Source organism: Larus michahellis, chromosome 2 (genome assembly GCF_964199755.1).
Source record: "Larus michahellis chromosome 2, bLarMic1.1, whole genome shotgun sequence".
NCBI classification, from domain to species: Eukaryota; Metazoa; Chordata; class Aves; order Charadriiformes; family Laridae; genus Larus; species Larus michahellis.
This window is the reverse complement of record NC_133897.1, coordinates 53,409,673-53,434,293: the sequence shown is the minus strand read 5'-3', so window position 1 is coordinate 53,434,293 and position 24,621 is coordinate 53,409,673. Positions and strand designations below refer to the sequence as shown.

Genomic DNA, 24,621 nt, shown 5'->3' with positions numbered 1-24,621 from the left:
TCTAGGTGCTCTTTGTACGGTTACGTAGAGACAATAGTTTCCATGTAAATAAAAATAATTTTCTCTTTTGTCCTTTTGAATATTTCTGGGATATTCATGCCTCAGATGTATATTGTTGGGTGGTTTGTTTGAGTAACATCCTGCCTAAAGTGTCTCACCTTTATCTCCTTTTGCTTGAGTTGATCTGTAATACTACTTAAGTGAAATGTGAGTAATGCAAGCTATACTGTCTTTAAGGTGTTGAACCCTGTATCTGTGTCAAGTATTTTAGTCTTGCAGTTAATCCAACCGCACTTTTGTTATTTTCTCATCAGCATGTAGATAGCCGTGTGGGTTTTATTTCTGCTCAAGTAATGAAAGATCCTACTGTGACTAATTAATCTGTGATCTGCTGATTAAAGTACCTTTCATTCTTCAGCCAGCAAATATTAGAAATTATGTTGTGGAAATGCTGTACAATTAGTCGTCAATAGTGATGTATAGATTGTATAGATGACAATTTGCATGTTCCTATCATCTTTATCTCTCTATATTTTTTTTAATTCATATAATTGGGGAATTTAATCGATTTATTTGTCATTGCGTATGTCCCCAGAGAGCAACTCCAGCTCAGCAGCTTTCTCTAGACAGATGATTCTTCTAGACCAAGGAGTGGTGGTCTCAGATGTATGCTTTCTTAGGCTTAAAAAGAGCACCCTCCTTTAGCATTTTCACAACTGTTGTTATTCCTCTTTCATTCATTTTGAAGTAATATGTTTTTTTTTTTTTTTCTTTTCTTGTGAAGGCTCTTTATTTTGGCTTTGTCAAAGCCTGTGAAAACTCAAGGTATATGCCGATTATGGGGTTTAACCGTAGAAGATTTGGTGTCCTGGAGCTCTGCAGCTTCTGTCATTTCTAGTTGAATCCCTTAACCCAGTTACTTCACAGATAGCTTTGTGCATTCAGATTTTCCATGTAGGTCAGGTTTGACAACCTCTTGTTGTTTGTAACATCTCAGAAACTGCATTGCAGTACGACTACAGCTTGATTAGACATAGGAGTTTTCTTTTAACTAGTATAACTTTGGCAAACCTGGGCTGCAGCTGCTAATTGCGTATCTATAGTTCCATGCAAGCTTGGATGCTGAAGCCCAGGTTGTCACATTTAAGCTGTTGGTACTAGATATGGGTAGACTAATGCTGTGGGATGTTTTTTTTCATCTGCAGTCATGCTGAAAAACTAAAAATGAAGAAACTTGTGATTTCAGGTCCTTGGTTTTACTAGACTAGAACTTTTTTTAAAAAACTGAAAACTTGCTTCCTTTGCCTCATGATTAATTAAAGAACATATCGTATTTTAAATGGCTACTTTGCAGACATGCTATTTCTCAGGAGGAAAGCCTATGTAAGTAATTAAAGCAAATGTGACTTTCTTCATGAAGTGCCACAAATTTTTTACTTGTGAATTGGTGGTGGTTGTTCTGTTGCGGAGAAGTCTAGTTTTAAGTAAAAAATTTTTACATTTACCCTCCTCTCTTTTTGCAAACCTGTAGATTTGACTTACCTCCTCTGTCTGGTGCCTTTTTTCCCTTCATTTTCTCATCCTCAAGCCCCTACTGCTCTGGTTTGCTGGATCGCTTTTTGCCTCACTGTGCTGCCTTATGAATTCTAGTGCAAGTGGTGGGCTGGGAGTAGGGGACCATTTCTTTTGGCAGCAGCCATTATCTCACCTGTGAAGTTAAGCCATTTTTTCATGGCCATTTATTCTGTCAGTTGTAGAAAGCTGGAACCTGCTTTTCCTTTGAGGGGAAATAATAGTACTTGAAAAATGCCATCTAGAATCTATTACAATATTCTTCTGAAGTACTTCTCTTCCCTGCTTTTAATGGCTCTTCTGAATTATTTAAACGGCATCTGTGACAAGAACCATATGCCAAGAATCTGTCTTCAGTTATTGCACTTAAAATTTAAATTTTGCTCTAAGAAAGCTGATTAAGTTGTGTTATTGTATACTGAATGCTGAAATTCTGTTGCTGTTGATGCAGTTGCTGATAGACAAAAGTGAATTTATCACTGGTAGACTTCCCTGTTATTCTGTCTTGCTAGGATCAGCTTTGTGGTTCTAACAGGTGTTACTTCCATAATTTATGTTCCAAATTCAGGTTGTGAATTGGTGGAGCTTTGGCTTTCTTTCCTTTATAAATGTCTGTAAAATACAAAGTTGAACTTTTTGCAAGATTTTGCATGACACTGTCCTGTGTGGAACTTGTAGATACATGTGAGCAGCAGAGTAGCACCGTGCTGCTCCCACCCCTCCTCCTGTTGGGTTTCATTTGGATGTACTTGTATGTTTATCGAAATGGTGGTTCGTATTTTGTAGAGTGCTGAAGACAGGAACTAGCCTTTACGAAAGCTTCTAAAATCAGACTTAAAATTAAAAGCATCTTGTAGTCTCCATTTTTGTGGTCATCTATAATGACATGGCAGAGCATCATTCCCCCTCAGCAAGAGGATGGTTCCGTCATACCATTTGGTGTATTTCAGGCTCTTTGATTATTCATGGAGCTTCCCTTCTGTATAAAAGCAAAAAACTGTGTCTGACGGTGCCATCAAAGCCATTGCACATTTGCATAAAGCTGCAGGTGCTGTCGTGCACATAAACTGTGAATTGTACAAGGATGAAAGAAGATGAAATGCAGTATTTTTTATGTCTTCTGACAAGCTTTCTACCCCTCTCTGAGTCACCAGCATCAAACTGATGGGATTATATTTTAAGCAAAAACTGTCACAATAATTACAATTCATACAATTGAAAAAATTACATGAAGAAACTGGCTCATCTGCTAAAAATAAAGTATGCTTTGATGTAAACATACTGTATATGTAAGTTGTGGAGAAATACAACATTTTTTTCTGTTGCATTTGATCCCTTTATAATAACTCTCGGGGCTATCTAATGCACTAAAAATCTGTTCCCTCACATTCTAGAAGAAACCTATTGTTGGATATCTTCATTCTGATAAAGCAGTAAAGCATCTGCAGCTTGTGTTTGGCTGTTTATATCAAGTAACTCTAAATACAGACTTCTATTTAGAATGCAGTGTAAGCTTTGAAAAAAAATTGTGCAGTTTGTAGAAAACTCATTTACCCTGGGACATTTGGTGTTGGTGGCTTGTCTCTAATAAGCTACAAGCCCTACTAGGATGAGTTACCGTCTCTCACCCACCAGAGCTGTTAGCAGTTAAAGAACCTTCTGAATCTGCATTTCCTACCATTCTTATTGAATGGATACAGTGACGGAGACTGGGTCATCTTCTTGGTGACAATACATGAAACATAGTTCTTCGAGCGATTTAACTGAAGCCTCAGTTTACAATGCTGTGATCACCAAAAGTGTTTTCCTTGCAGATGGGTGGCTCCTAGGCAGTCTTGTAGTCCACCTGGAGCTTGGGAAAGCAACTTGAAATTCCTAAGTACAGATGGCACATGTGGTCACTTTCCCAGTGGTGTAGTTAACTGTCACAGGGCATGAGCATGAAATACTGTTTGACTGATAGATAGCCAAGTAATTGTTAGTGAAGAATAGAAAAACTTCTGGTGATTTCTGCAAGAGTAATTTCTTTCTTACTTAATGAAAAGGTATGAAAATAAGACATGCGGAGAGCACACTGAGAATGTTCTGTATTGGCTAGTGATCTTGATCACTTGATGTATTTCCTGAACTCTCACATGGAATCATAAATCTAAGAATGCAAGTCATGCCTTTAAGTTCAGGGTGTTGATTTTTAGAAAACAAGATCCTAAAAATACTAGGAGATCACAGCAGAAAACTGATCCTGGTTTTTCAGAGTGATATGGTAGGTAGAAGATGTAGTGTGGTATGTTATCAGGGGATGCAATATGAGAAAACAGCAGTCTCCAACAGGAGTTAGATATAAAGCTGGAAGCTGGGTTGGACTGGGCTGCTTGTCCATTTCTTGTAGGTATTTGACTAAGAATGGCGGAGGCTGAAAAGTTGGAGGAGGTTGGAAATATGCCACGTTCTCAACATGCCACAACAATGAACGGTGAAAAAAATCATCATCGTTAAGATTTAAGGATAACAATTCACTTCTATTATCATAGGGAGGAGATTCTTGCAGTTTAAGTTTCTTTGTAGTAATAAAGTCAATGAAAGATCTGATGGATAGAAGTTGAACTAGAAAAAAACACGTATTGAACACTTGCAATTTAGCTGTGGGTAGATTCTATAACAGGTTATCACAGATTAGGATTTCTGGTTCATTTACAGAGTGTGATTTGGAAACGAAGGTGAAAGATTTATCTAGTTCAGTTGAGAGCCACCCGAGTTACTTATTTTGTCTCTTCAGCATTGCTTTCCCCCCGTTCCCATAGATTGCACTTAATTGTTCCTTTTTTTTAATTGTTAATTCTCCGTACTTATGTGCTTTAATATTATTCTGGAGACTATAAACCAAGCTTTGCAAATCATTTCGGTGTTTGCTGGTGGTGTCACTGACACACACCCCTACCCCGAAATGTGTCTGAGATATAAAAGAAAAACCTGTGAATGTATTGGGGTAGGCTTTTTTGTCTCCCTTCTCATGTTACAGATAGTCTCATCTGTGTCGAGAAAAAGGGAAGTACCGGATCAGTGTTTTGTTCACAGAAGAAGGAATTTTGCTATCCAAGGTTGATTTTTAAATTGCATGTCATGGGCCATCTACATGAAGAGGCTAATTGTTGACAGGTCATTGTTAACCCAAGTGTATAAGAAAAGCTCCAAGATTTGTACAGACATTTAGATAGACTTGAGAATAGTTGGAATTCTTGCTAGCCCTGTAAAGGGCTGACAAAAGATTCTGTCCTTTGCAAGATTGACAGGAGTATGTTAGTAAAAGTATATGCTTATTTTTAGCAAAAAGAGTGGCCACCTCCACGTATATGAATGAAAAATAACTTCAGAAAAACGTTGAATTTTTTAAATACTAATTTGTTGATAAACAGGAGACACAAAACAATGAAGAAAAAGAACTGTGCATTTGTTCAGAAGAACTTGGGAGTATATATGAAACATTTAGTAGGAGGGTGAGGGCAAGGTAAAAGCAGTAGCTGGATACCAAAAATAATTAAACTCTTGGATTCAGGATTACCCTGCAATGTCAAAGTATTTTTTTTTCTTTCTTTTTGAAACAAAACATTTCATGCTGAAAACAAAGACATAGGGTATTTCTAAAAATCACTTGCTCTAAATTAGGCAGCTAGATCAAACTGCATCATGACGCATTGAGTGATTGAACGTTATTACTGCTGAAATGATTCTATTACATTGTGTCCTTACGCCACTTTGTATAATGGTGAAAGGGCAAAATCTCATCAGAAATGCTTACTGAGAACGGGAAGATGCATTTTATTTGGGATGCACTTTTTTGCATTTTTTCCCCATATTAAGGCAAAGTAAATTCCACTTGTTTTCCCTGTTCCTTGGTGTTTTGTTTGTTGTATTCATAGCCCATTGCATCCTTGGAAGCCGCATTCCCAGCCTTTCCAGTAGGGAATCCTTTCAAGTGAATTTGGGTTGAGCAAGGTTCTAGATAGGGAAGAACAGAAGGTTTTGTTTGTAGATTTATTTTTTTTCCTTAACATATTTCTAGCTAAGATCAGAATATTTTAATGTGTCCAAAAAGGCTGCTAGAATTGTTCGAATACATTTGGTTTCTCTAATTCTGCTTCCCCTGTAACCAGCAGAGAAATTCCTGTTTGATTACAGTGGAAGCAGCATGACTCCCCATAGTACAATATTCAGTGTTGCAGTTGTGTTTTTTTACCTACAGTTTCAGTATAATTGTTTTATTTGATACTACAGCCTTTTACTATGATTGTAAGTGTTGACTGTTATGTGTTCTAAAGCGCAACTGCAACCAGGGTTGGTGTATTAATGCAAACACATGTAATAATGCTAGCAGTTAAGCAGTTTAAACTGTTATAATCAGCACTGGCTGATTAAAGTTAGCATGGGTATGGGTATCAAGGATGATGGACGCCTGTGGGAACAAGGTGGTGCATAAATACCTTTTTCACTAAAATAAATTGTCTTCACTAATTCCAGCTCAAAACTGCCTTCCCATCCTTGCTACTGTAAGCAAGTGGGGGGCAGGGGAACAAACCTGAAATCTCTCAGGGCATAATGCTTCAGCAGTTCAGGAACTACTTGGTATGGAGTGCCACAGCTGCAGGAACCATCTAGGGCAAGCTGCTGGTTTTCCATCACATTCTTTCAAACCTGAAAATCTTATTTCCATATGTTCAATTTCAATGGCAACTTGACAAGCGCTGTGATTTTTCAGGAGAAGTGGTTGTTCTGAGCATTTTCCACTTCAAATTCTGTAGCATGGTAAGACAAGCAATAGCCCTAATAGAAGGGAGAAGAAAGGGCAGCCCTTTTTGTATATTGAAATAGGATCTGATACACAATTTTTTTCAATAGCGCAGTGGAGAGCCTTTTGCAAGATAATGGTCGACTAAAAAAGCGATGTTTGCTGAAAGGATATGAGTTGTACATTGTGAAATCAGAGCCCTCCTCTTGAGAGGTTCAGTAGGGTGGATGAAAAACTCGGCAATTTAACTGGAATGATATGTGCGTCTTGAGCAGAGTTGTGAGATGGAGAAGTTTAAGCTTCAAACTGGCTGCAGCTGTGAGTTTGGAAAGCTGTGCTTTTCAGAAGCTTCTTTCTATTGCAGGCTGGGTAGGGAAGTCTTTCAGCTGCAGCTGACCCTGCCCTAAAGATTTTGTGGTGCAGAGTAGAAGACGTGCATCCCTTACAACCAGACACTTTTAGGCACTGTATTTACCACGTAGTTCTGAAATGTCTATTGCATCTGAACACAGAAAAAGGCAAAATTTGCAGTGGTAGTAATGAAATACTTGTTAGCAAACCTGTCTCTTCTTGCTTGCATATAGCTGTTGTGTTGAGGTTAGTTGTTCTCAGCACTGCTGTCTTGAGGTTATGACATGAGCATCTCCTTGGTTCCTTGGCTGATGCAGCCCATCTTCCTGGCCGTAGCCAGAGCCTGCCTGCAGCATGGCTTAGCTCATCTGTCGCACAGGATGGGGTTTGAAGAACAAGCACTGCTAATAAGGTAGGGAGCCAGCCAGCCTGCAGGAGCTCTGGTTGCAGCATTTCATCAGCTGCTAATCCGTTTACAGTATAGCTAATCAGATTGCTGTGTTCGGTGCTTCAGAGACTTTGAGCTACACTGTTGTAATCGAGATGGCTGATGTGTATAAGCTAGCTTGTGTATGAAACCGAGATGGCTATTACAGCGGAGACAAGGTCTTGTCTGCTGAGGTCCATAACTACTTTCTGTTTTGTAACTTTCGATTATTTGCATTAACCCAGGACATGTATCTTAAGACAAATTGTGAAGCTTTCTGAGTTTTGTCTTTAAATCAACCAGTATTTGGGGATGGGGAGGTTTGGCAGGTTAGGTTTTTTCTTTTCAAAGTGTGCAGGCAGTGCAGCTCATTCTTCCCCCTCGGTGAAAGTATGTTACCAGTACTTTGCACTCAAATTTGTTAGTTTAAGAGCAAATTTCTGTGTGACTGTTTCCGTTTAGGTCAACATGCTAACAGCACTGCATACAAAAACTTAAACAGAAAGTGTCACTTTTGTATACTTTTTTCATTAGTTCTTATGCCAGTGTGAATTCTTGTGTTGAAGTTGTTTCTTTAGAATAGAAAACTAAGCCAGAGACTTGACTTTTTAAATACCATGGTAAGTAGTTCACCTCAAGTTCTTGCTCCTGTCTCTGTAGAGCTGTAAATGTGGGATGATTTTTGCTGTAGGAATTTTAACTGTATTTGCTTTGGTTTGTCATGGTAGTAGTGTCTCCAGATTCTTTAGCAAGGCTGACTCACTGTTGCTCATGAACAGATTACCAAAAAGCAAACAAACAAAATGCAATCCCCCTTCCCCGCCCCAACAACAACAAAATTCCCAGGCAAACCACATAGTTCTGGAACTTCATTTTAGCTTTTTGTAGCTTTAGAAGTTAGACCAAAACAATCTTAATCTTTTTTTGTTTGTTTTCCCCCCCCCCCCCCCCTCCCCCCCCCGACAATAAGATCCTGAAATAATACTTGAAATACAGGAGATTGCTTAGTCTGCATTGGTGCCGTGATAGGAAGCAGTACCAGGAAGGTAGCTTGTTTATAAACTTTAATGTGAGGCAATATCATCTCTGTGTGTTGTAATGGGAGCGATGGAGAAGTGCTAAATGCATGCATTCAGTACTTAATGTGATCAGAAACATGAATGTCTAAAGAATCCAGCAGTGCCAGTTGGATTTGTAAGGTTTCCCTTGAAATTAGAAAAGGTGATAGATTCTTAAAGCCTTACAGTGGAGCGCATGTCTTCAGGTAGTACGTTTCAAGAGTATTTGAAATGTAGATGTAAATGTTTATACTCAGTATGATACTCCTGGTTTTACTGAAACTGTTTTGTTTTCTTCTAGGTGAATCTGGACTGGGAAAATCAACATTAATCAACTCATTATTCTTAACAGAATTGTATTCCCCAGAGTATCCAGGTCCTTCACACAGAATTAAAAAGACTGTACAGGTATGTCTGGGTGAAAAACCTGCAACTTGAACTATGTAACTTGCAATTTAGGAACATAAGGGGATACAGTTGTCACATAAGCACCTACATTTCAAAGAAGTTTAGCCAGGATGTGAACCATTAAGAAATATTCAGTGTGTCTTTCCGTATACCTTAGCTATGCAAAACTTCCGTGTTATGAAGCTTGTAGCCTGTTGAAGTGTGAGAGCCCTGGTGTGAAGTACCTTGTGTGCAGTCCTGTTCAGAAGTGGAATGTTTTATTATCAATTAAAATATTGAGTATATCTGTAGAAATATGTAATGTGCACTAAACCCTGTATGACAGGCTGTTAAAAAAATGTGTATTAAAGGATTTGACATAAATGCAAGGACCTAGTGTGTACAAGTATCCAACAATCATCTTCAACTTGCATACTTTATGGTACCTTTTTTTTTTTACCCCCTTATTGTAAGTTGTAATTCTGAAACATATCTGGGACTAGGGTGAACCTGGCAGAATAAACCCTGTACTTACATAGGCAAAAAAGGTGTTCCTGCAAGCGCAAGAAACAAAATATTTCGTCAGACTGAAAAGCTGAACTTTTTAATAACCTATAAAAAGGTTATTAAAAAACCAAACAGAACCCTAACACAAATAATGTTGTGGGTAGTCTAAGAAATCATTATGTTTCAGTGGGGTGTTTTCTGCCTCTGCGGCTGTGCAGCTGAATAAGGGTGCATGAGTTCCATTCATCTCTCTTGATGCTTGTCAGACACTTGCTGGTGAAGATAGATTGTGATAATCTAACTTGGTACAGGTGAGGACCAAGTGTGCTCACCATTGTTACTGTTGTCCAGCAGAGCTCCTCCAGCTGCAAAATACGACAGTCTTAGACCACCTCAGCTGTGGCAGAAGTGACTGAAATTACAGGGTTGTCATAAAGTGATTAAACCTTCCTAAAGTGATACCCTCCTAGCATTGAGTTAGGAGGGTATGCAAGGTGCTAAACAGAAGCTGCAAAATTGAATGGGTTTTTTTGTTCAGTGGAATTGAATAACTGTTCCGGTGCTATGACCCACTGACCTTACTGTTTTGTGGGTTTTTTGGTTTGTTGTTGTTGTGTTTTTTTTTTTTTTTTTTTGAGGTTTTGGGTAAGACTTTTTTTAATCCAATCTCAGAACACTGAATAATGACTGGAGGGCCAGGACTAAGTTAGTTATGCTAATACTAAAAAGGTTAAATGGCATTGATGTTGAGCTAACTGACAAGCAAAGTCTTGAATACTAATACCAAATACATTTGTTACATAATATCAATTTTTTTAATTTGGAAGACATCTTTTGAACATCCTGAGTTTGATTAACAATATTTTATTTTTTTTCTAAACTTTGATCATGTCTATTAGGCTATGTTATCGGTTTAATGTAAAACCATAGTGACTTTGAGAAAATGGACTTAAAAGCTTGTTAGCAGGGGCATTAGACCTTTATTTGAATTAGAAGGGTTGAATTTATGTACCTGTTTCAAATAGATGTTAAGTGGGATGGAAAAGATATGCAAATAATTAAGCTCTGGTACAATATACTTATTAATGAAATAACAAGTGACTGTTGGAAAAGCAAGTAGAAGGGTGACTACTTTTTTATTGGAAAAGAGGCGTAATGTGACTCCATTACTGCTGGTTACTCATTGGTTTAGCAGAAACTGAACCAATTCAGGTTATGTTTATTGAATTACAGTTTAAAGAACTTAACAGTGCATTGAATTTCTTGTTGTTGGAAGATTTTTTTATTTTTTTTTTAAATTGAGGAAAATCATAGGAAGGATTTACATACAAACTAACCAAAAAAAATAACACGACATCTTTCCGATAACTCAGTCCCACCCTGGCTGAAGGTGGACCAGTGTAAGAAAAATTAAGCTAAAACTCTGTGTGTGGAACTTCTGGAATCTGAGTTAAGTATTTTCATCTGTCAGGTGCCGAGATTAGATGATCTGTTCATCCTGACCTTTTGAGTTCTTCAGAAATGTTTTGATTTTTATTAACTTACTGGTTGAAGAAGAAAACCCATACTTCTCAGGAAGCTTCACTTAAATTTTTTTTTTTTGGTTTTTATTTTTTTTTTTAGACATGTAAAGCTATGGGGGGGAGGGAGGGGAGGGGCTTGAGCAGAGCCTGGCTGGAAAGCCATTGCCTTTTTTCCTACTTCCACTGTGTGGGCTAAAGCCTGAGGGTGGCCTAGGGCTAACCAAAACTATTTTCATTAGTGAATTGGGGTCTATCATGACTTAACAAATAATATGATTGGAATAAAATATATTAAAAGACCACCTTCCCCCATAGAAACTATTGCTTACTTTCTCTAATGAGAAGTTTTTTTGTTTGAGTATGCTCGTAGTGCGGCACTGCTTTGCTTTCAATTACTTGTTGTGATGAATGAAGAATCAGTAAGCATAACATTTTAAAAAGGAAACTGAAACTGGCATATTTCAGTGTCAATGGCTAAGTGAGGATAAAATTATTTCCCTCTACAACCTTGAAAATTATGTGTGCTAGCAACTGTGTGTATGATGTGGAGGCGATTCCATTCAAATATTAAAGAATTAAGTGGGAACTGTTATTTGGATCCGTGGGATTTGTAGTTTTTGCCAGTGTAAACCTTTCTAAGTTGAGGGTGTCAAGAGTTTTGTAGGGCAGAGATGGGACAGACCACCAGAGCATCCTAAAATCTTGGTGGTAATAACAGTCTGCTCTTATATGGTGGGAATAACTTAACTGATCATGAATCATGTAAGACAGTCTCACATAGATACATACAAACCGTGGTTTTGGCTTGAAAACAATTGCAGTTTGAAGTTGTTTTGTGAGGCAGGTCCTTTGTATTAATTTAAAGGAAAACATAGAAAACCAGTTAATAGTAAGTCACTTGATGTCAGATGAATTCAAAGGAAACTTCTTCAGATTTGATGGGATATGAAATATGTTTTCTGTGATCATTATTTGACAATCTTAAATGGCATATGGTAAAGGCTCGTTTAATTCATTAAAAGTAGTCAAGCTGTAACAAGCATCAAGTCACGAATGCTGTGTAGGAACTGCCAAGGAGACCCGAGTGACCCAGTTGACTGGAGTGCATGGGAAAATGGCTGTTTGGAGGAGACTTTTAATAAAAAGTTCTAAATTCCGAAACTTGAACTAATGTTTTCCATGAATCCCTTGGGAATACTTGTAAATCAGATGATAGGATGCAGTTGGATGCTTAACTATGAATGACACTAGTTTACAGTGATTTTCTGGATCTTTTCCAGATGTTGCTGCTTTCTGTGCCTTTGACCATGTATGGACACATCCAATTTGGTTAGAAAAACGCAGCTTTACAGAGGCTTTATGTCAGGTCCTTCATATACTGCCTCTTACGAGCAGTCTCTGCTGCTTACAATACGTGGTGGATATGGTCTGATTGTCCCCAACACGAGCAGAGGACATCTAATTTGATCAACTAATGTTTCTTGTTCTGTAAGGTTTTGAAAACCCTGCTCTGATAGCAAGATACCTACATGAAATTATAAAAAGTAAGAATAAATTTAAATCCTCGCCACCCAGTAAGGTATTAGCACAGTCTGTAGAGATTCAGTTATTGCAGGCCGTTTGTCAGAAGGTGACTTCACAAATTCAGCCATGCTGACATTTTATAAGCATACAGAATCGGGGAAAATGTTTGGTGTGGCATTTCTGAGGATCTTGTGACCTTCCTTTTCCTTTGTTATAAACACACGTTCAAGATAATGTTTTATTAATTGCTTCTTTTGTAAAAGCACTCCACTGTGAGCATTTAATAATTTAACGGTTCTTGCTGGGAACTCTTGTGCTGGAGAATAAAGCTGATACCTTGTAGCACTTGGCAAGAGTACAGCTCTTAACATTATCATCTCTAGTATTCTGAAAGTGTTAGGGGTTTCTTATACTTGCAGAGAGCTTGGTTATAGGAGCACTCTCTGGATACTATGTGCAAGATAGCAAAAAGAATGCGAGGAATCAGAAGTTAATCTCCTGTGTACTAAAGCTTGTGAGTAGTAAACTCTTGGCTGAGTTGACTGTGTGGCTGGGGATTACTCTCTTGAGAGTTCTGGCATGGATTGTGTGCAATAAAATTTCTCCATAGAACTCTTGAGGAGGGAAAGATACATGCACCACAATTAAAACATAAGTTTTTAAACCACTGCATGTATTCCTCATGGTTCTCATGGCTTTGGACTGGACACTTTTGGAAGGATAGGAGCTGTGCAGTTAATGAAAGGGTAATTTGGTGGTGTCTTAGGCTGGGCTGGGGTTTTTTATTTCTGTAATTTAAACCTTCCTAACCTTGCAATAAGGCCTGCTCCAGTAGGAGATGGATCTGGGGGTGTGTGAAGTCCGCTCCAACCTGAGTTCTTCTGTGACTAGCATCCAGGTAGCCCAGTGTAGGGGACTTTTGTTTTATGAAGCTGCCTTCCCAATATTTTTTTTGTTGTTGTTGAGTGAGGAACCAGCTCATGACTATTGCATGCTATAGGCAGCCATAGTGTAGCTGAGTTGATTTTTTGAGACCTAGCAGTGAAAGGGGTTGATCTGGCTCAGATGGGATCCCTGCTGGTGAGTAGATAAAAGTAGCATCATGAATACTCCGAGGTTAAATATGTAGCTTTCTTTGCAGTTACTTACTGTTTTCTGTGCTTCTGTATATTCTTTTCTGAATTAGAATCAGTGTTTTGCTTGTGCAAGAGAGATTTTGTTTGACTTTCTGCAGCGTATTAATTTATCTTATAGATTGACATTGCATCATGTAACCAGTGATTTGCAAAGTGTTTGCAACAATGTTCAGGTGTGACTGTGAGAGAGTCTGTTTCACCTTTATAACTAGGGGTGTGCAAGCGCTTAAGCAGCATTGATACGATCTTGCAAATCTTGAACTGGTCAAGAGACCCATCCAGATAGGATTTTTTATCCACATTTCAGCTCTCTCAAAGTTCATTACTGAATGTTCTTGTAGGTATTCACCTAGTTAAATATAACTTTCTTTTCTCTCCCCGGTTAGGGTTCAGGAAGCTTAAGAAATGTTTAGCAATGAGCAACAAGGTGGCATCAATGTCTGCCAACTTTTGTGTCGCTCTGAATAAATGGCTTACATGGTTGGTTTCTTGAATCTGTATCTGGAAAACGGTGTCACTAGTGATTTAATAGATATTGTCTTAATATCAAGGAAGAAAACTATGATTAAACGTGTAAAATTGGAAAGAGCCAACCTGCTGACATGAGTATGTCATTTCTTACTATTGTGGATCAGACTGATACGACAGTGGTGTACAGCACTTTCTCAGGCAGATACACCTGATGTTGGCATTATCAATAATTACTGAGCTATTGGTAGAAAGAAGGGAGTAGCAGTTTACTTGCTGTTTAGCCTAAATTTTGTGTGTCATGACACGCTTAATCTGTTTGACGTGTTTACTGCAAGCTGACTGAGCTGCGCTGCAGATGGGTGGTCACAACTGGAGGCACGCGTTCCCACACCCAGATCTTGCATCACGCCTTGCGCTGATGCGGTTGCCTTCTGAGCCAGGTTTCCACCAGTGACCTGAGCTAACAGGAACCAATCCATTACGGTCACATGAGGTCTAGCTCAGCAGATTGCAGCCAGATTGTATTACCTTCCAGTATCAATCTGTTTGTAAAAGGAAACCATCACTTTCTATGATTCCTTTCCCAAGCATTATACTAGCTGAAGAATAAATGTATTCTTCAAAAATATATTAATAGGACTAGAAATGTGGTGTCTAAGGTGCTTGGGGAGAGGTTAGTTTTGAAAAATTTAATTTTCTTTGAAGTGACCAAAATTCACAATTTCATCAAGTATAGTGCCTGTTTTATCAGAATGTCTGGATGTCTCAGAACACAATTATTTTAATTTTTTTTTTTTTACTACTGGCATTAGTATTATTGTTTAGGGTTTTTCGTAATTTGACAGGAGTTAAAATGTTAAGATATCCTATGTATTTAGATGGGTTCTTTTATCACTAACTTCAAATTATGACCCTTTTTTTCTTTAAAAAAAATAAAAATTATCAGATTATTGGGATTTTATAAGCAAAACATGGACTCAGTGTCCCTCTGAAGCAGGAAAGTTAGCGATTCTTTGTCAAATTTATTTAGTATTCATTTAATGTTTTTCCCAGTGTTTAAGATTGGTGACTAAATTGCTAAATCTTGCCTTATTTATTTTACAGGTTGAACAGTCAAAAGTTTTAATCAAAGAGGGTGGTGTTCAGTTACTACTTACAATAGTTGACACACCAGGATTTGGAGATGCTGTGGATAATAGTAATTGGTAAGACATTCTTTATTCTTTGTATGTTCTCCCACAACATTTCTGAATTGTGTTGTGGGTGTGCGAGATATAATAGCATGTGACTTTTTTTTAAATGCACACTTCGATCTTCAGTTAAAATATTAATGCTTTTGAACTTTTGCAGTTAGGTGAAAACTTTAACTACCGTAGTTCCAAGTACCTTTATAACTCGATGGAAATGCTACCAGCTTTTCCCTTTAAAGCACATGGAGCATTTGGCTCTTTATCCACACATGCAGTGTGCAGAACCAGCTTCTGTGCTGTCACAAGATGTGACCAGTAAAGCGTATTCCTTTGGCAACTCTTAAGTGTTCTATTTAATGCCATTACAATGAAGGTAATTGTGTTTGAAAGGGTTTTTCAGTGAACTCACAGATTGTATCTTCAGAGCTATGTAACTCTGTTGTATTTGGAAGAGCTGGTCACTTAAAATGTACTGTCTTGAAGTCTCTTAATTAAAAAAAAAAAAAGAAAAAAAAAGGCAAGCCATGGGGAAATAGTGTACATCTGTTTCGTAGCAAAGACAGACTTTTTTACATAAATGATGTAACTTACAGGTTTTTATTCATGTAACCTCTGCAGTTGGCAGCCAGTTATCGACTACATTGACAGTAAATTTGAGGACTACCTGAATGCAGAATCTCGAGTGAACAGACGTCAGATGCCAGATAATAGAGTGCAGTGTTGTTTATACTTCATTGCTCCTTCAGGACATGGGTTAGTATTGGTGTATTTTATGTTTCCTTTCTCTGTCTTTTATCAGATAAACATCCAAATTTCGTATACTTAGTTATGTATAGGATTTTCTTAATGGCCTGCAGACCAGGCTTAATTTCAAGATGAGCTTACTTTGGCTTGTCAAACATCAGCAAGCCAGACAAGCAATAAGCTAGAACACCAGAAAATACAATTGCACATTAATTACATAACAAGAAAAATAGCATTAGAACGATTAAAAATACATAGATGTTCACAAGTGCCAGGTCTATTTGTGATCTATATGTCTTTTGTTCACACACTCCGATTAGAAGGAGAAACTGGTTCACACTTCAAGCAACAGGGTATTTCCTTTCCACTCTTCCTCCTTCCCTTTGATTTTAATGATAAATTGAAGATGGGAAGTTTTATGCATCCTTATAAGCATGCTTTAATTCACCTGGGGTGTAATCCTTTATCTGGTGACAATGCCAATATAGGCATTCTGGATTTTCTTCAGTGATTATGCAGTCTTCCACCCCTGCTTAGTTTTTAACTTGATCAGACTTCTATCTAGTGGTAGAGAGAGAGAACTGCATTTCCAAGGTGTATTAGATGCAGATTTGACTATATCTGAAATTGGTTGCTTAGCATTTTATCATTGTATTATAACTGATTAAATTTGTCGGAGACTGCTAAGTTGCACCTTCAAAACCAGGAGGAGGAGAGGATAAGCAGCCTATTCTATTGTATGGGTCAAAAGTAGTAAAACTTGTTAAAGGAAATAACAAAGGAATTGTGAGGAACATTCCTCAGGCAGTGAAAAATGCCAGTTGTTACACTCAGCTTCTCTAGCTAGCATTGGAATGGTTCTAATAATGTTGAACTAGACGACAACTTCTCAAATTTGGAAAGAAATATTGGAGGGTGGAGAAGAGTTTTTCTTATGTCGACTTGCCTTAACTAAACATTTTGGTTTTTGGTTGTTGTTCAACATGAGTGTTTGTAATGTCAGTTTTGTTCAACATGCATGTCCATTTTAAATGCAGATACTTGAATCCTTGGCATGTACGGTTTTATTAGTGTGCAGAATCAAAATGTCATTTAAATGAAGGGAAGATTATCCATTCCTTGTGTTAGTCAATTTTTTTTGAGCTAACTTTCAGATTCTTAAGAAGCATTTGTCTTCTCTCCACACCCCCATATCCTCCTTTTATGCATTAAAAATTTCTAAACCAGTGGGAGGTATAAATTGTTCATAAGGAAAAATAAAGGTAAGGCTTCAGATAAATTAAGTTTTGGTCACTAAATTTGTGAGGCTGAAAGCTGGAAAAGTATGTTCCTTGTACAGGTATTTCATCTCATTCTTGGTGGGGGGGAAATGTGTAAAGTTTAGCTAGGTTTTCATAGTATCTTTCGATTACTGGAATAAATGCTTAGAATTGTCATCTAATTAAGGAAATGAATGAAATTGGTGCTGGTGTTAGTGTTCACTTCCTCTTTTAAGATACTGTCTTCTCTGAGAGGACATTGCTCACTTCCTACCTGGTTTTTGTGGCAGTGCAGTCGTCGGTCATGTTTCCTGTGCACACAGCAGCATATGTAACCAACCCATCGAGTAGTCTGCTCCTCACTCTTGATAATGCGTGGTTGTATTTACATTTGAATTAAAGCATTTGTAGGTGGACTTACTTCTGATTGTCTTTATGACTTAATACATTCATAAAAGCCAGCTTGTTACAATTTATAAAGAAAAAAATATTGCAGATTGGGTGCTTCCATTTAATGCCTCCCACTGTTTTTTGCTAGTAAGCCCACAAAAACCCGAACTGTTGGTTTTGGGGGGAGGGTAGGGAAAGAGAGTGAAGGGGCAGGGGGAGCCTTCCAGGTAAGTGAAGGGGGTGATAACGAATTGCAGCCTCTTTCTGCAATTCTAGAATCTTTTATGCAGAGTTCCCGCTTCAGTCTTCACTCTGAACTCAAGACCTTGAGGTGTTCTGAACTATTCTACTTTGGTAACTCTCCTTCAAGCTGGTGTTGCCCTAGGTAGGTTTTTGAAGCGAGGAGGGGGAAAGCATGTTAAGGTGAATGAATAGCCAAACCAGTGCTCTTAACCTAGAGGTGCATTAATGTTAGCTATTTAATGGAAATATGTTGAGAAACTGAGAAATTCAGTGGCATGTAGAAAATGTTAAAGTAAAGTTTAGTATGTGTTCTTTAACTTTTTCTTTATTTTATGTATGGTTTGGAGAAGAAGCTAAATTTGAGTACCAAATGAATCTGATTTTAACGTTTCTAATCCTAATTTCTTTTATATGAGAAATAATCTTGTTAAATCCTTCAAGTGAATCCTTTAAGCCTGACTAAACTTGCTGTAATTCTGAAGCATTAATGCATCAAAACCTCCGTGGGTTTTCTTTAGCAAGCAGGAAATATTGACCGCTTGGACCCACCTTTTTGGGTTTTATATACCCATATGGTGAGTGGTTTAGTTTTTGTCATTGTTGTCCGCTTTCATAATGGTCTTTTTGTTATACATAGCAATTTAGAGATGAGACATTTCTACCTCGTTTGTGCACAGGCCACAGATAACTGTCTTCAACAGTCTAATGTATAAAAAAAAAAAACCATCTCACAGCCCACTCTTAGGAAGAAGCATGCAAATAAACATGACTTTCAGAAACAGAAACTGTGTATGTTCAACAGAGCACGATTCATAACTGTAAACTCTTACCAGTCAGGCTTTTAATGGGACTATCTTCCAGCTAATGACATGAGTTTTACTTCCTTTGCAGGTGAGTTCTTATCACTTGCTTAAATGAGTGTCATTTCAGCTAGCAGAAGTCTCATGACTAGTAGTAATATTAATTTCTTCCTCTGGTATTCTACAATTCTAGGGGTTTTCCTATAGCAGTTGCAGGTAGCCTTCTGAATTTCATTCAAGCATCTATCTTTCAGAAATCAATTTCTTAAAGAGTAGTGGTCAGGACAAATCTCGAATCATTTGTGTGTTCTTGTTTAATTAATATAAATTGCAAAGCTCTAATGCTGTCTTTCAGACTTAAGCCTTTGGATATAGAGTTTATGAAACGCCTGCATGAAAAAGTGAATATCATTCCACTTATTGCCAAAGCAGACACACTTACACCTGAGGAATGCCAACAGTTTAAAAAACAGGTGAGTTGTAAGATTAATATCTACAACACAGGATAGTTTAGTAAGTTAGTCCCTATGGAAATGGTGAGATTTAACTTCTTATATGCAAAGTTTAAACCCTGAAGCAACAACTGGAGACAGCAAAGCTAAGTAATTTATATCTCTAGATTTAATTATATTTCTTGGTGAAATAATTTTGTTTCTATCCTCAGGGGAAGAGGTTTCAAGTTTAGTGTGATTCTTGGCAAGTGAAGTAATTCACTGCTGAGATAAAAATCAGTAAGGGAGGAAGGGAGCTTGCAAGATTTAGGTGCTTAACAGAAGTTGTGTTAGGTTGTTTTGTTTTTTTTAATAAAAAAAAAGGTATTTAACAGTGTTACAGTATTATTGATTGTGGCATTCACTTTTGTGTTGACACACTGTATTTATTAAAGATGCCTCAAGTATTAGATGAGAAACAGTATACCTGTCGTTCAGTCTTGGGCTATGGCAATGCATTTTAAAGATGGTGAGATAATTCTAACATTGATACAACTGATATAAGACCTTTGTATGTGTAGAATAAATTTGGTATTAATGGCTTAGAGCGGTTTGTGTTTTATTTCAACTACATGATCAGAATAGAACACTTAGGCTTTGCTGTACTGTATGAGGACGATAAGGAGGACCCAGAACAGGACAAGACAAGGCATGAAGTTTGTTTTACTGAACAGTGTCCAGTCCTAGTTTAAAAGAACACAGATTCTGAAAAAAGTTGGCGTTAAGAGATGTTGTGTGCAAAACCGTTTATTTAAAATTAAAGGATGTTTTCTGTCTTGAGGAAACTTAGGCAAGATGCTGTAGACCTGAAGTCATGTTTTGGTTGCATTTAGTTTTTTTCTTTTTTTTTTTTTTTGTGATGTAACTCTATATGGAGGGGAAAAAATAGTAGAATGCAGGATATTACTTAATATATTAACCAGCTTTATCAATGAGTTAATATTAAAATAAGGGAGACTTTCCCCAGTCAAACTTTGAAAATTAGACCTTGCATGAATTGGAAACTTATGTTCTTATAAGATTGCAAACCCCTGAACCAGAAATATTCCCCAAGGCTCTGGAGTGTAGCTGTCAGCTAAATGGTCTAATATTTTTTCCGTTCCAAAATTCTGGAAGACTAATCAGCTTGTTTTTAAAATACACTTCAGACAAGTTGAGCACCATACCAGTACAGTATCATTTTTGATGACACTGTCCTTTATTCTTAAATTTTCAGTAGTGCTTGCAAATATTTTTCAACACAACTAACCGCTAGAGTCAGTCCATCAGTCACAAGCTCTATTAAAATAGGCAGGTGATCCTGCTTCAAGCAACTGACGCTCAGGTGAGCTAGAAACAGAAAAGAGTAGGAGTGACAGTAGTATCTATTGTGGGAACCCAAAGGGCTGAGGTATGCCTGCAGTTATCTATTCAAATCTTTTTTTTTTTTTTTTAAGGTACTCAATTGCAAGAGTACCTTGCAAGAGTCTGAAAAATTTCAGCTGTATTGTATTAGTTTTTGCATGTGCAGCTAGAATTCCCATTAGTGTAAATCTCTGTTTGCCCTGTTGTAAAAAACTGAAGTTCATTTTTGCTGCCTTGTGTTTATGGAATAGTACACTCTTAGCTGTGAGGCTCTGGCTCCGATCCTGTCTTCTCCTGGCTAAGAAGAGATGGTCATGCTGATAATCCCTGGGGTGACCTGATGGTGTTTAGCATGTGCAAGTTTTCTGATGTAACTTAGTCACCTTAATGTGCAAGGATCTTGCATATCAAACAAAAGGAGGGAGAGTCAGATTGCAGCAAGAAATAGGGTTGCTGTAAACTATGAATTCCTCAAACAAGTAACTTATTTTTGGTTTTAGATAATGAAAGAAATCCAAGAACACAAAATTAAAATATACGAATTTCCAGAAACAGATGATGAAGAAGAAAATAAGATTGTTAAAAAGATAAAGGTAAATAATTTTCTTTTGAAAAACTGCTTACAGGGTGGGGTGGGGAGAGAAAGTAGAAAGTGAAAAGCTTTTTGTCAGTAATGAAGAGCCCACCAAAATATTTAGAAGGTAAAAATCAGATGTAAAGTTGTTCTAAGAGTCACTGTTCCTCAGCAGAGGCAATGGATGACACTCTTAGATTAAGTCCATTAATGGCTAAAATTCAAATGAGAGCACTAGATCACATGCTCATTTAAGAAACTCTTAAAAGCTCGCTCTCTTTTTATTCCATCCCTATTTGACTTTTATCCACCTCCCACATTTTATTTCCTTCTGAGCTTTGAATGAGGCTGGGGTTGTCTTTCAGATAAAGATGTGCAGTGGCACAGAGTGTGTGCATTATAGTTAATAGCTGTCTTACTAATTGATATACTGAAACCTTAATGGAGACAAATGGCTAAAGAAAATCAAAAGGGCTGTCAGGCTGTTGAAAGGCTTTTTCTTTGTTTACTTGTGTTTTTTGGTTTGTTCTTCTATGTTGGAGTCTATCTTGTATATGTTTCTTGAGCTTTGCCTCTGTTTGTTCAGTATCTTTAACAGCCTGTAAGAGCTTTTAAATTTTTTTGTTACTGTGGGAACCACCTAGGATAGCTAAACAAAAATAGCACAAATGGAAGGTATTCTGGTACTAAGCCTAAAGGAGAAGAGCATAATAAAAGCAAAGACAAAAGTCCCAAATACTTAGCTTTGTACACTCTTCCTTTCAGCTACTTAAAGCTGCTCTTGGCTCCTTTGTTGCTTGTTACACTGGAGGAATTTTTGGTTCAGCTAAAAACAAGAACTTGAAGTAATACTTTGCCAAAGCTTTGAAAACTAAAACTGGGTACAAGGTGCAGCCTAAAGTAACAGTCCTTGTAGCCACTGGGAAAACTAATTGATAAATAATTACTGTGCAATTGATTAAGTAGGAAATGGTTTGCTTGTTGCTTAGCTTACTAAGTAACAATAGTGTCTCTTTCTTAACTAGATTTACAGAATATAACAGTGTAAGGAATTTCAGAGTAGGGTGTGTGGGTGTATATATATATATGTATATATATATATATAAAAAACTATTCTTGCACTTTGGGTAAGCTGCATTGCAGTGTTATAGCATCAAACTAGCTTACATCAAGTTTATACATGGGCTTGCTTTCAGTATCTTTTGGCAGTTGAATTTTTGGTTTTTAAAGTAATACTTTATCTTGTAGGACCGTTTACCTCTTGCTGTGGTAGGTAGTAATACGATCATTGAAGTCAATGGCAAGAGAGTTAGAGGAAGGCAGTACCCATGGGGTGTTGCAGAAGGTAAGGCTTTCTCATGATTTTTATTAATTTAAAACTTATTGTACGTTAGTCTGTATTCGAAATGTTTGAAATGCTTGATTTGAATGTGCTTTGGTCTGGAAATTTATTGAATATACCATTTTGTTATTCTGACAGTGTTGGAATGAGGTAGAGGTTTGGCAACATGTAACTTTGCAAGCAGATTCCTGTTGAAGCCTCACTGAGAAATTGTAAAACTTGTAGTAACTTACTGCAGTTGATGATGAGGCTTAAATTACAACTGCTTGCCAGCATTCTTATTCTAATTTTCTTTGTATAAAAACTATATATTTGTTAAATTCTTCTTTCTAGAGTATTTGCATTATAAATGTTAATTTGATCAGCTTGACTAGCATAAATTCAATTTAAAGTTTCTTGACGACTTTTTTTCCCCAAAAAAACATCTGAGTCTTAATTGCTGGGGTGTAGCAACAGGAAAGTACCTGGTAATGAATTGAATACTTTTGATAGTTTCCTTTTTTTTCTTGTTTGGTTTTTTTTTCTTTTTTGTTTTTTTCATTTAAAGCTTACTCTCTAGGGTTATAGAGGCTTGAAGATAACTGCACTTTCCTCTGGCAAACATTGCTTGTGCTTTAATGCTGTTCACTTATTTCAAATGGCACATGAAAAATAAAGCTTGCGCCATGCTGTATAGTGACACAATCGCTATTAAACTTTTTTCCATGATCATTGAACATTTTCTTTATAGTGTGCATGTACTGAATCAAGAGAAGATCTTCCATCCCCCCCTCCCACTATTTTGGCCTTCTGAGAGCAATGTGATAATAAATGTGATGCAGTATAAAACAGACAAAAAAAAGTCACCAACCAACAAGCAGAGTATGGACCAATGCTTTAAAGAAAAATGCTGCAGCACTTTGAAGTGCGAGTCTGGCAGGAAATGAGGTTTGGCAGAAAGTAAAAACCAGCTGCACCAGAGAGGATCAAGCTTTATTTTAAGGCACTTGTGTTAGCATTTGGGAATGTACAAGATGGTGCTGCTTTTCTTTTATTTTAAAACAAACTTCAAAAATGTTTCACACTCATGTGATTGTACAACTTTTGGAAGGGAAGAACTACAGCCAGACTAAAAGGAACCTCTTAAAGTGGCTTTGAGTCTGTCAGCTACAGACAGAATACTTGGAGACAATGCTTTTTTGGGAGTGTGACCTCATGTACTATCCAAGCGGAACTTACCAGTTTGTGGAAAACCATAGAATAAAATAATGCAGGAGTGCAGATACAAGATGGACACATGAAAAGGCTACTTCGTTAATTTTTCAGTAGAATTTGCTGAACTTACTTGGGTTATTTTAATTCTTTCATTCTGTTTTTCTTCCTTCCCGTGAAAATGGCCATCTCTATTTCAGGGGCACATTGGAACCTACTTCGTGCCTTTCTTTTGTGTGTGCTAACAGCTTTGTGTGTTGCCTTCTCTGTCTGCAAGCCAGAGCGTTCTGGGGTGTGCATTTTTCTCTGGTGTCATTTCATTATCTGTTGGGGAAATGTCACTCCCGGCGTCAGCCTCCTCTACCGTAATGGGATGCTAGGCACGGCTGGAATAGGTGGCACTTAATGACAGCTGCCAACCCTCTCTTTTGGTCCATAGGCAGGCGCATCAAATTAAATACGACTTTCCTTTGCTTAGTTAATAAAGAACTAAATCCACATTAAAATTAAAACGAAGACTTTTGCAACTCGTTTGGTGAGGCAAGGAGAAATAGATTGATCTAAAAGTTTTGGATATGGCTGGATCTAGACTGAGGTCTTCAGTGAGTGTCTGATCCTTATACAGCTGTGCTGGCAGGGCCTCCAAAGGATCGTAAAGGTAGTTAAACTTGCAAAACTGTGTTTCTGTTGTAGTAGCTTATTCTGCTGTATTGACGCAGAGTACCGTTTGCCAGTATGGCTTAGGGGATAATAGGAACTTTGCTGGTAAGATCCATCTATACAGTTATATTGTTAACGCTCTCCTACTGTTACCACACATACTATTTAAGTAAGGAAAGCCTGGAAGTAATCTGATGTTGGAATGAATGTAGGAGATGGGTGACATCTAAAAGTCTTATCTCTGTGTAAGGCACATACCTTGGTTGGCATCTCAACAAAAATTTATCTCTTTCTGTAGTTGAAAACGGTGAACACTGTGACTTCACAATTCTGAGGAACATGTTGATAAGGTAAGTGATTTAACAGGTAACGTTAAGTTTTCTAGTATGTCTGAAAGATTGGAAAGTCCTATATTGGAGAAAAAAGGATTTGAGCTAGTGAGTTCATATTAATCCCCATATTTTTAATTGTAAACAGTATCTTACTCTCTGTGATATCTTGTTTAACCACATATTTAGCAAGCAGTGGTGGTGATAATTTTTTAAATAGTTCTCTTTACTTTCTGGTTACTTGTTCTTAAAAATTGCGATAAACCATAGGAACCTGAGTTGTCTGTTGGTGCTGATGTATATTTAGTTGTAGACTTTTTTTTTT

General features: G+C 37.4%; 1 protein-coding gene across 6 annotated transcripts in view; it reads left to right on the top strand.

Annotated features, from left to right (window-relative positions):
• SEPTIN7 (septin 7) overlaps positions 1–24,621 on the top strand; it is an 82,475-nt gene that overhangs the window by 46,004 nt on the left and 11,850 nt on the right. For all 6 annotated transcript variants that reach the window (XM_074575467.1, XM_074575463.1, XM_074575468.1 and 3 more), the window contains 7 exons: positions 8,493–8,599; positions 14,844–14,944; positions 15,548–15,682; positions 18,721–18,838; positions 20,701–20,793; positions 22,023–22,119; positions 24,266–24,317. In XM_074575467.1, coding sequence (XP_074431568.1) covers positions 8,493–8,599; positions 14,844–14,944; positions 15,548–15,682; positions 18,721–18,838; positions 20,701–20,793; positions 22,023–22,119; positions 24,266–24,317 — 703 coding nt within the window. The remainder of the gene's footprint in view (positions 1–8,492; positions 8,600–14,843; positions 14,945–15,547; positions 15,683–18,720; positions 18,839–20,700; positions 20,794–22,022; positions 22,120–24,265; positions 24,318–24,621) is intronic.